Source organism: Danio rerio, chromosome 8, assembly GCF_049306965.1.
Source record: "Danio rerio strain Tuebingen ecotype United States chromosome 8, GRCz12tu, whole genome shotgun sequence".
In the NCBI taxonomy this organism is placed as follows: domain Eukaryota; kingdom Metazoa; phylum Chordata; class Actinopteri; order Cypriniformes; family Danionidae; genus Danio; species Danio rerio.
This window is the reverse complement of record NC_133183.1, coordinates 22,455,651-22,468,376: the sequence shown is the minus strand read 5'-3', so window position 1 is coordinate 22,468,376 and position 12,726 is coordinate 22,455,651. Positions and strand designations below refer to the sequence as shown.

The following is a 12,726-nucleotide window of genomic DNA, read 5'->3' as shown; positions in this document are numbered from 1 at the left end:
TATTTCTCCTATATTGTTACATCTTCAGTGCTGTTGATTACATTGCTTGTTCAGACTACAGTGCCTATAGAAAATTTGCACATAATTGAAGTAATATGTAAATCATACATATGAGAAAACATATATTTAATGAATAAAAAAATATATTAATAAATCATTTAAAAATAAATATCTAACATATTTAGTTTTTGTATTATATTAATGACCTCAACAATGAGCAAGTTTGTTCTTTAGACATACTGTAGCTTCATGCTTTGATCCTCACTCGTTCAGGTCCATCCATATGCTAATATGTTCTCTGTAATGTTTCATGCAGTCATTTTAACCAATACAATTTGTTCTTCAGACATAAATTGGTGTCTGTCTGTGTGGTATGAAACCATTTATTGTTCCTCCTATTTGGTTCTATCTTCAATGCTTTTGATTACATTGCTCGTTCAGACTACAGTGCCTATAGAAAATTTGCACATTGTTGAAGTAATTTAACTAATACTTAACTATTTTAAGAAAAAAAACAATGAGAAAATGGAAGCAAAGGACATTCAAATTCATCAAGTGTTTAGTAAATATTCTTATATATAACCTGACAGAAAAATAATCAAAGTACAAAAAGTTTGAAATAAAATTTAAGTAGTAAATATAAAAGTAAATATAAATTCAAACAATGAATAAAAACATATCTATATCAAGCACAAGCTTCAACACAGCGCTCAACTACATTACCAAAGTCATCTGAGGTCACCTGCTCACCACACTACAAATAACACCGCAGACCCCTCAGTCAACTCCTCCCCAGCCCATATTTACCACACACACACACACACACACAAAACAAGTCCTATACATCTATGCAAAGATTCCAACAGGTTAAAAAGGTAAAAGCAGGTTAGCCTGAAGTTTCTTTAAAGCGAGTTCAACAATCCCACTCACCATCCACCAGGTCTTGGCTGTCATATCATAACACAGCTGCCATTTGACTGCGTTCTCCGCGGCATTGCCACTCGTGTGTGTGATGCTGGGGAGCTCCATAAAGATAGGCAGGGAGAAAATGAGATGTGGATGTTCTTAAAGTGATTCCAAAATCAGCCAAACAGGAGGAACAGAAGTGCAAATCCTCCTCAGCTGCCTTTTTCTTGCTCTCATCTTTGCCTCCCTGTGTGGCAAAGAGAGAAACTGTACAGTTTAGAGGGACAGAAAGAGAGAGAGAGAGAGAGAGAGAGAGAAAGAAAGAGAGAGAGAGAGAAAGAAAGAGAGAGAGAGACCTAAAGGATTAAGATTTCGACAACAGTTCCCACTCAAAAGTCCACACTCTTTGCAGACTGTGCAGACCACACCACCACCACCATAGGCTGCTAGACAGACCAGCTAATGCCAGCTGTGTTAACATTCATTCACACACACACACACACACACACACGCACACACGCATATACATATACACACACACACACACACACTAAACCACATGGCATTGGTTTTAAAAGCACATGTATGATGAAATTGGGAGCTGATGCCAAAAATCATGTGAGAATATGAACACAACATATGTAGGTTTTTTTTATACACACCTACATTCATTTAAACAACAAAGTTTATCTTACACTGTTAAAAGTAAAAATCTAAAACAAAAATCAAGTCGCTACACATAAAAAGAACTATAAGAACATACTTTATTACAGTTTTCAACAAAGCCAGACAGAATCTGTGAAAATGTTTAGCCTTTGCCTCAGAATTTTGTACATTTATGTGAAATGATTTTCAGTATTGATGGAGTGGATTTTTCTGATGGATGTTCGCACCACACTATAAAAATAAAACGTTAAATTTTAAAGCAGCCAGCTTTAGGACACTGAGTCAAGTGCAAAACTTAAAGTTAAGTCAACTCAAAAAAGTTCTGAAGCAAGTTGCCTCAACTTTTTTGTTTTTACAGTGCAGGTTGGAGTAACACATATCCTTTCTGATGTCTTTATGATTATTAATACAATTGAATGTTTATCTCTGGCACACCAGTCATTTTTGGGTTGTAACTAGGAATGTAAAACTCTGATCAGGATTTTTGCAGCGGATACAGATTCCTTGTCATTGTGATCAGCCGATATCGAGTACCGATTCTAATGCTTCAAGCTTTCTATAACTTTGCCAGTGCATAAGCACAATTACCCTTTAAGTATGAGATCTAACCTTACCTAAAATTAGAGATGTTGCATACATGTGAAGCAGCTTAAAAAAAAATAGATAAAAAAAGATTTTAAAAAAGAAAAATGACTAATAATGCAATTGCTCATGTGTTGTAGCAATGCTGATGCATAACCCGGGCACATAACCTGGATGCTTGTAAACAAACACCTGCAATCGGTTCATGAGATCGGCTAGATCAATGAGTACCGATTGAGTCGTGAAATGTGATTATCGGCCGAAATACCGATGTTCGGCCGAATAATCGAAGCATCCTTAGTTAAAACTGTTGGTTCCCCAACACTATAATAACTAAAAGCGTAATCCATATAATACTTTTATTTCAGGTTTTTAGAATGGAAATCTAATTAGATTTGCTGTGAGGCGACAGTGCTATCCACTAAACCCCCATACTGCCTCATACGCAAATAGTAATAAGTCATTTTTCATAAGATGATTCAATGGTTCACATTTTATAGTGTACAGTACATAAAGACCTGGCTACAATGATGTCATCCAAGATCAACAGGATTGCTCTTTTTTTCTCTTATTTGACCTTGTTAATGCCGGAGTTTCCTAAGTGCATTGAAGCGCAGTGTTCAGTGAATATCTGTCTGAGACCACACAGCTGGCAAGCAGAAAAACTCGATTGATTCTGTCCTCAACATCACCTTTGATTCACACAGAGCTGAATAGAAAGCACTACGGTCTTGTTGCTGGGAGAAGAGTTGTATTTTTTTATTGAAAGAATGTGGAAATTAAAATGTTTTTTTTCCACCACCTCCATCAACCACAGGGCAATGAGAAGTCCGGCCCATGCTTGGCCACAGGAGTGCTGAGTGAGTGTGGGGGATATGTGGGCTGTGTTTGTTTGGTTTACTAGTTTTTCTTTTTCCTTTTTGTTTTGGGTTTTGTTTTTCATGTATAAAAGGACTAAGTGTTAAAAAGTCCCCTTTAAATTAAATATAATACTATGCCTTAATTTAGTACTAAAAGACTTAATTATAATGGAAAAAAGTGCAAATCGAACATATGTAAATGCATGGTACAAGCATTTATTTATTTAGCACCTTTCCAGTGCTCAAAGATGTTTTACTGTCAAGACACAACTAGAGGAGGAAAAACAAACACGCTAAACATCAGCAATTAACAAGAATGACAAGCATTAGAACAAGCGGAAAAAAGTAGAAAGTAAAGTCTAAAGCTGCGCCCCAAATGGCACAGATTATGCACTCATGTACTTCTGCACTTGCACACTCAACAGTATAGTATATGTATGTAGTGTCGTCTCTGATGGAACACTACCAAGCGGAAATTCAAATAATTTCCTAGATGACGTTTGATGGTTGCTAAACTAGTGAAATAAATGACCAAACTACCAAATAATACCTGCCATGAGTATAACCACATTAACCATCGGGAGGTGGTATAATCACTCTCATAGAAGAATTTTGCATTCACAATCCAAAATAAATAACGTAATCCAACATGAGCTCCCGAAAGCTCTGCCCCTTCTGCTGCGTGAGCAAAGCTGCAACTACTGAATGAGTGAAGTTCCTTCATTCCACATTTTACCAGCTGAATGAGTGTAACTGAATTGTACTTATTATTTTTAAAGTTTTCAGTGTGAACGCATTACTTACAGTATTTACACTACAAAATGACGTAGAATAGTGCATAAATATGCAATTTGTAAGACTGTAATTTTGTACATTTGTAATTTTATAAGACTGACACTGCTTTCAATTTTGAAAGACCAATCCCTGTGCAGTAATCCATGCCCTAAAGTGAGTGCTTTCAAACATACAAAGGGTGTATAGGACAAAAATCTGCAATTTCCCATCATCGTAATCACAAATTAAACATGCACAATCATTCATGGGAGAGTAAAGTGTCCATGACTGTGTCCAAATTTGCACACTATCTTGAGCTGGTACTTATTTTGATCTACTTGGGGGCCATTCACACAGTCTTCCCCCTTGTTATCGTCAAATAAAACAGCTGTCATGTTAACTTGCTAGAGTAAACACAAGCTTGCAATGCTTGCCCTGCCTCTGCATTCTTCTGATTGGTCCACTGCTTTCAACTGACATTCATAAGCGGCTGTGTAAATGTTGATATTCTTTTAACTTAACACAGCATCTTAAAAATGTGTCGTTCAAGACACTGTAAAACGTGCAAGATGGTCACCCACATCCTTCAGCTGCATGTTTACATAGAAAAAACAATGAAAATGTAGTGCATTGAAATGGAAAAGCGTAAAAACTCTTACTCTGTCACCCCCAACCACCACCCCCCAAACACACACAAAAAAGTATGTTCTTCTATACTCTAAGAAATATATCTCTAAAACAACTTGAAAAAAGCATGGATAATTCTGCCCAACAAACTAAATGTGGAATGTTTGACACTTTATGCGCTCATCTTTCACATATTTATTTACCTAGTGGAATGTAGGAGTTTCAGACAAAATAATGATGACGAATGATAAAATAATATAAAAAGTTCACGCACTACTAGACTGCTGCACGCATAAGTACATAGTGCACAGTCTGTCATTAGGAACACAACTAGTGTTTCTGAATGAATCATGAGTGAATGATTCACTGACTCACCCAGTTAAGACAAAAGTTTCTCAATTTCAAGAACGCAGAGAACGAACTTGTGTTCTTGTGGAGACTATTCTTGACAGGTCACCTCGGAGAGACCGCGAGAAAACAGAATGCGTCCTGTGAGAAATGAGAAGCTGCGTTCTTCCTGATGGTCACATGACCTTCACGCAACCTTAACGGAAAATTATTTAAACATTTAGCATTCATGCAACAATTTATTGTGCAATATATTCAACATTTCACAAAAACCATACAAATATACTTTGCACAATACAAATAAAACAGATTTTAATAAAAAATTTCAGCAAATAAAAACCTTGATGTGTTGTGCCTTTATTAAGATTTTCATGGTAATGTTTACTTTCACCGTCTCATTTAGGCAAACTCTAGAGATAAATAAGTTTTATCTCTGAACTCTAATAATAAATCTATATATAAATGCTGCGCTTCCCACCTCTTTTATTCAGCCAAAATAACTTCTGGGACTTCTAGAGCGAGTTCCGTGCTTAAGTCAGCATAGACGCATCCTCGATACCAGCAACATTCACGCGTCCTCCATTCTTGCGGTTTTTGAGGTTTTTAACTGAACTTTGCTGGTTGATTATGACATAACTCGAGGACACAAGATCGCTGAAGAACGCATAATGAGAAAAAAACAATTGGCTGCTTCTGAAATTAACTACTGTTTTGAGTATGTACAGTACTTCAATTAAATTTACTACATAACCATAAGAAAAGTATGTTCTATATAGCATGAATGTGAGTAGTATAAATGGAACACGAACTACATTCACCATTTTTTACTATCATATGACCTACTCACATCAGTTGCGTCACTTCACTCCCATTGATGAGTTCTCTGGCCTGGCATCATAGGATAGCTCTAGCATCGACCGTATGCACTCTAGAAATAAGTAGTAGGTTATCCGGGTACTTCTAGCTACTACTGTTTGATGAATTTAGACATACTTCTCGGGTCACATACTGTTTTTAAAGAGCCCCTATTATGCGTTATAAAAAGGTCATATTTTTGGTTTTGGGGGTCTCCACAACAGGCATGCAAGGTCAAAAAACACTTTCATTGTCTTATAATTTGCATTTATTTTACCTAATTATCTCAGCAACTCCCATATGATTCGTTCAGTGATTAATTAATTCCCAAACCCCTCCTTTGCGTGAGGCTAATCTGCTCTTATTGGTCCAATAACCCAGTCTGTTGTGATTGGTCGACTACATCAACGCAAGACGGAGAGAAACGCCCAGCACGATCATGAAGTACTCAGAGCACAGAGTATATGTGTGAGCCCAATGCAGGAGTGCATTAAAGCAATGCAGTTTAATACCAGCATATTCCTCTATTCTTAACCACAACCCCAAGTAATAACAAGGACACACATTCAGTATAAATCCTCACAGTGGCAAAAGCAGGGCTTAATTTGTGCCAGAACATGCCGGATCCCTCACCTCTGAAATCCGATCCGCCACCTGATATTACCGATCCCCCTACTAAACCACCCTCCTTCCCCTCCCACAGTTTACTTTCACTTTCTTTCGCGATTCCCCAACCCTCTTCACTTTCGTCCTTGACAACACCCCGCTCTTCACTTTCGTCCTTCGTCCACGACACCCCATCCAACGCCCCTCTCCTCATGCCCCTCTACCATCCAACGCCCCCCAAGCTCTCCACTTTCGTGTGCGACACCTCTCCATCCTCGTGTAACATGCCAGATCTGTTACCCCGATCTGTTCCGGGACCTCGCAATTCAGAAATTAAGCACTGAGCAAGAGTTGAAAATTTTGAAAATTGACTGCACCACGCATTTGAGGAATGGCTGATGGTGGCCATAGCATTTAAATCAGTAAAGGAAGATGTCATGTTTTTAATGTAGTTTTGGACACGATATGTAAAATAGCCCATACAGATTTAACCTGAGAGATAAATTACAAGCCCTGATCTAAAATATATACGTGATTACAAGCCAGTAGAGCGATTACAAGTTACAACACACAATACATATTTTGCAACTACAGAAAACAAGGTAACTATTTTAATCGCACTTCAAGTTGTGTAGGAAGTAGAAACACTTACATGATCTGGAGGAAGAAGAAACTGTGGTCCATACAAACTGTGTAACAGTCCCTCACACCCAGATGTCTGGTCATCTCTCAGTGATGGTAATCGTCACGTCACGATCGATCCCATGATCCCTCGCACTCCACTTGTGTCTGAAGAAAAAGGAGCATTCATGTTTTACCGGATCTGACAGTTCATTTTTGGTGTTGTCCCATATCAATTTCGATGCATACAGAAAAAACATCCGAACAAATGACAAATCATTCGTTTGACTCTGAGTCGACTTAACAAAATCAATAGTTTTAAACACAGTATACTTTCAGATTTAAACCTCAGCTGGATGTTTCCATTCACTTAGAGCCGTGTTACATACTGCATGGATGGTCATGTTCAAAAACTCATAATAGGGGCTCTTTAACATACTGTATAGTATGTAGGCAAACAACTTCGGACGCAAATTACTTACTTCATTCTTAGACAAATCAGTTAAATGATTGAGTCACTGAATTACTCGTAAAAAGAGTAACATTCTGGCTCACTAAAAATACCCACCGCTAACGAATAGAGTTGACATTTGTTTGGAACATGCCAACAAAGACGAGTTGACTGATGTAAACAATGAAAACTCCCAGTTCTGTCAGAATCTATCAGCACTCCTGCTCAGCCCAGTAATATGTGTTCAAGTCAGAATAACAAATAACTTGTTTTTATAGAGGCTTCAAAGTACATAATGATACTACTGACTTATATTCCAGCCAGAGGGCAGTTGGCCAACCACAACTCTGGGAGGACAGGATATTGGGTCAGACATTTCAACTCGCATCCAGCACACAGGAGAAAAACAGAGCTCTCTGTGATGCTAAAAGGAACCACATTAACCGTGCTCACTCTTTGACTTTAGAAAAGGGCATGACAATAGACAACGAGCAAACCTCAGACGAGAATGTCAATTCGACTAACCTAAATGATAGTGTGGATAGCTCGAGTTGCTGCATCAGATTTGACTAAATGCTGATGCTGTTTACGCACGGCTGCCATTAATGACTTGGCCTCGCTTGTTTGTGAAAGATCCGTCATGGCACTTCAGCCTCTGCTTGGCGATCGTGGCAATTGAGGTCTGTGCAAGTGAAATGAATCATGGGTGACACCAAAAAAAGCAGCTCTGGAGGTCAGAACAGCAGCTGATCCCTGACGAATTCGAATCCAGTTCCAACAGGTTTAGGCCAGGCCTCTGTCCCAGCTGGGGGCTGGAAACCTCACTCATGTACATTCTTTGGTCATCCACAATGATTCGCGATCTATCCTTATTCTGACAATAATCACATGCTCTCTGCCAGTAACCTTTTCTCTCTCTCTAATTCTCTTCTCTTAAAGGTTTTTCATGATTTTTGAAGGAGAGCGTGTGGTAAAACTGCAAAGTCACTCTCAAGGACACATCAAATGACCACATATTCCTACAGCTGAAACAAAAAAACCTTAAGTTTTGTTTTGATGGACAGGATATGAGCCAACTTGTGTTTTTGTATTTGTTTGAGATACAGGATTTAACACAGGTTTGTCGGCTTAATAAACAAGGATGTGTGGAGTTTGCATGTTCTCCCCGTGTTTGCATGGGTTTCCTCCAGGTTCCCCCCACAGTCCAAATGCATGCGCTGTAGGTGAGTTGGGTAAGCTAAGTTGTCCGTAGTGTTTGTGTGTATGTCCTGGTCCCCCAGATTTGGGGTTGAGCATTGGGCTAACAACTCTCCTCATAAAAACTAGATGAAACACCAATATGGTGCGGCTGAATAATTTTTATTTTTTATTTTTTGTGGAGTCTACCCCATCCCACCCCAAGGAGGAGAAAAAAAACACACACACAACAACATTAGCACCTACAAGAATTGTCAAAGCAACAAAATATACATAAAATATAAATAACACATGCACTCATTAATAAAAAGAGCAGAGATCTTTTTTTAATTTTGAATTTTTATCTTATAAATCAGCAAAGAGATGTGTTGTATTCCTGAAAAAAATAATTACAGGATCCCAGTTTTTATAAAAAAATAAATAAATAAATAAAAAATTGTGGAACCTCTTAATGTAAACTTAATATTTTCAATAGATAGAAAAGACATCAAATCTTCTAACATTGAGATAGTGGGAGGAGATTTAGAAGACAGTGTAATAAAATCTATCTCCGGGCTATCTGACGCAAATGCTAGAACATTAGCATTCTTTAAATATCAACTTCGATATAAAAATGGTCCTGGGAGTAAGTAAGGATATACATTGATTTACAATAAACTATAAACGCTCACACCACAAGTTGTTAAGATAGAAATGTCTTCTGGGGGCAGCTCGATGACATTCACTAACGGATGTTAGCCTGTGCTTGACCTCTCTAGTTAGTGCTTAGGAAAATTATGGATATTTTTAGCATATTTTCAGCTTCTCAGACACCCAAAGAGAATTCATAAAAGAATGTGTCTACATGTTATTCTATATTGTTTTGAGTGTTTGAAAGATGTTTTTATAAGGTATTACAATAAAACGGTTAGTTTTTTTCAGTGGCGATTTGCATTGGTTTACATTGTGTGCTCCTGAGGCAGAAGGCAACTTGCCATGATGTAGATTCCCATTCTCTATACAAGGGGTGTTCAAACTCAATCCAGGAGGGCCGGTGTCCTATTGAGTTTAGCTTCAACTTGCTTCAACACACCTGCCAGAGAGATTCTAGTATATCTAGTAAGAGCTTGATTAGCTGGTCCAGGTGGGTTTGATTAGGGTTGGAGCTAAACACTCCAGGGCCCGGTTTTTCAAAAGTAATCCACTAGGATTTTGGATAAGGGATTGGATCAAATCTTGAAAATGGGTTTTTCAAAAGAAAAAACGGATTACCTAATCGGATTAGATCACGTAATCTTATCTTGGTTTTGATCCGGATCAAACCTTTACTTTGGGTTTTTCAGTCCTTTTTTGTGGGATTTGGATCACTTTGATCCAAAAAAACTGGATTAAACTGATCTCATCAGAAGGGTGGATTTAGTGTGGATTTTATGCCCAAAATTTAATGAAAACTTAAAAAAATTATTAAATAATTGTATTTTTGGATCTTACAAGATATACTATTTATTCATAAAGTTTATTTGTTCAACTGTCAGGCTATAGTAATTATTGGCTTTAATGTATTTAGCCTTTCAGTATAGGCCTACAGCAAAGTAGAAAGAGTTTGGCCTCATAAAACAATCCCCCAAACAGCTGTCAAAATTGACCAAAATTGATATATATATATATATATATATATATATATATATATATATATATATATATATATATATATATATATATATATATTCATCACAATGGAAAATATTTTTGTTTTTAGAATATTTATTAGTGATGCATGCAATGATTTCAGAATAACCAAAAAGAAAATGCAAAGTATGGCAATCACTGATTTTTGAAATCACCTTCAACAATTGCAAAAAGAGACTGAAAGGGCAGAAGCACAGCTTCATCTGGTAGAGGAACAACTGACTCTGACCAAACTGCAGAAAACCAAGGCCAGACTTGAGATTCACCTCCTAAAGGCTTTGCTCAGCAAGCTGGTCTCTCCACATCAGATGAGGAAGTCTGAACTTATTGTGGAGTTTTTGACATCAAGTCTTTTTTTATTTACATCTATATTTGAAACTTATTATAAATATCCTCAATGTACAGTGTTTGTGTTGTAGGTCTCAGATGAGCGGACTGCTGGAAGAGGATGGGGTGGGGTTTTTATTGTTTTAAGTTTTTTTTTTTTTTTTTGAATGTGTGAGTGTTTTCATCTCAAATAAAAATAAAGTTATATTGACCCCACACTGGCTATTCTACTTGTTGCTCTTTACATAGGCCTATCTATCCATCAACATTGTGATTGAGCACTGGTAATCCAGATTTAGTGATCCTGAAAAGTTCCTATCCGGATCAGATTGATCCAATCCAATGTTGCTTTGAAAAACTGGCTCAAAAAGTAAGCTGGATTATGTGATCACGGATCGCAAAAACAGGATTACTAAATCCGGATCAATTTTATCCAGATTAAACCTTTTGAAAAACCGGGCCCAGGACACCAGCCCTCCTGGACCGAGTTTGGACACCCCTGCTCTATACTCTAATGATGTTCATGAAACCTGATTAACTTCCTGTGCCCGTAAAACTGTACAATTACACATAATACATACGTATATTAAACCAGCATAGCCAACATTAATATTTAACATTATATAGGCTACTTCATTTTGTGCCACTAGGTGTCATTGTTCTGCATTCACATTCATATAAAATAATGTTTAATGTTTTTAATCAAAAATAAACGGTCAATAATTTAGATGTGAATCTTTAAAATGAGGAAATCCCGTAACTAAATAATTCTGAATACAAGCTTAACACATTTCAAAAAGCCTTCATCACACAAACGTTCAATAAATACAATATTAAGATTAATTTCGACCAAAAACAACAGAAGTGTGACATTAAACAATCCCAAAGGGTTGATAATTCACTGACAATGATAATAAAAAGATAATTGTTTACTTGCGTTTCGTCGATTTAGGTCCCATGGTGTTGTTATCCCGTTGAGTTCTTCCAAGGGTAAACCTTCATCGACATAATGTTCCTATGACTTCACGTGAAAGTTACAGTGTTCATGTCATTGTAAATTAACGTTAATTCCGACCAGCAAAAAGTTCTTGCCACCTGCAAGTTGCAACTCACTATTTGCTTACAGGGAATTTTCAGAGACAATTTGTGTCACGTGATAGCTAGTCCTGTTTTGATTCGTCAGGCCTGTGTTTAGGTGTTGAAATTAGTTAGGCCCATTAATTAGTTAGGCCCATCTTTAAATTACAATACGACGAAAACACATATAATATTTGTTAATATGAACTTAAAATTGTTTGCATAAACAAAAAAATAATTTGTTGAACAAGTCTTTTCAGTTATGTTTAAAATTATTTTCACATGACCAAACGCCTTTATTAAATGACAGTTTATTTAGGTGCTGTCCATATCTAACCATGTCTAAACCATATAGAGTCATATTTTATTTGACAATGAAATGTATTTTTGTGTCCATAGGCATGTTGAACTTGGCATCTCAAACTTCCTGGGAGGACATAAAAAGGCTTGGTTACATATCATATTCAGCCATGGAAAGAAAATAAATCAAACATTTACTGGTATATCAATATGAAAACAAAGGGCGAACATTTAAATAAAACAACCCAATGAGAATCTGAAAATAGAGCTTTAAATGGTCAAGATGGTGTCGTGCCACAGGAGCACTAAATGTCAAGTTTCTGTTTATACACGAGTATGACATGTTAGTTGTAATTTGAAAAGCGCTGGTAGGACAGTTTTTGGTTAGTGTTCAGTTTGGAAGAAGAATATGATAGGCGGTGACATCTTCTACATGTCTCCATCCAAATCCATGAAAAGCACAGTCTAGGATGTTCTCATTTTAAAATATACACTCTCAGACATTACCAAGGTGACCATTGAAACCCATCCAAAAAGAATTGTTTCATCAAATATATTCAACCAAATAACCCTAAGTTCAAGATCAAATATAGCCTACTCAGGAATTTACCACAAGCACAATTTCTACCAATATATTCTCATTCAAAAGCAACTTGTTTAACTGCTTTTAAATGTAAATATCTAATCAGCCAATCAAATGGCAGCAGCTCAAAGCATTGAGGCTTGTAAAAGTGATCATGATGTTTGAATGGAGCATCACAATGGGTAAACCTGCCAACTTAGAAGGATTTTCATGCACAACCATCTGAAGAGTTTGTAAAGAATAGTCCAATAAAAGAGACAGACTCACCACAATAGAAA

General features: G+C 36.9%; 1 protein-coding gene across 20 annotated transcripts in view; it reads right to left on the bottom strand.

Annotated features, from left to right (window-relative positions):
- Positions 1 to 11,594, bottom strand: part of nfic (nuclear factor I/C) — a 225,336-nt gene extending 213,742 nt beyond the window's left edge. For 6 of the 20 annotated variants that reach the window (XM_073910270.1, XM_073910274.1, XM_073910289.1 and 3 more), the window contains exons 1-3: positions 11,422 to 11,594; positions 6,877 to 7,013; positions 931 to 1,153 (exon numbers count right to left, since the gene is read on the bottom strand). In XM_073910270.1, coding sequence (XP_073766371.1) covers positions 931 to 1,029 — 99 coding nt within the window. In that variant the 5' untranslated portion in view covers positions 1,030 to 1,153; positions 6,877 to 7,013; positions 11,422 to 11,594. Of the gene's footprint in view, positions 1 to 930; positions 1,174 to 4,790; positions 4,960 to 6,876; positions 7,014 to 11,421 lie in introns of all 20 variants that reach the window. The other 14 variants (XM_068223130.2, XM_073910287.1, XM_073910296.1 and 11 more) reach the window with 4 other exon arrangements.
- Between the last annotated feature and the right edge of the window lie 1,132 nt (positions 11,595 to 12,726).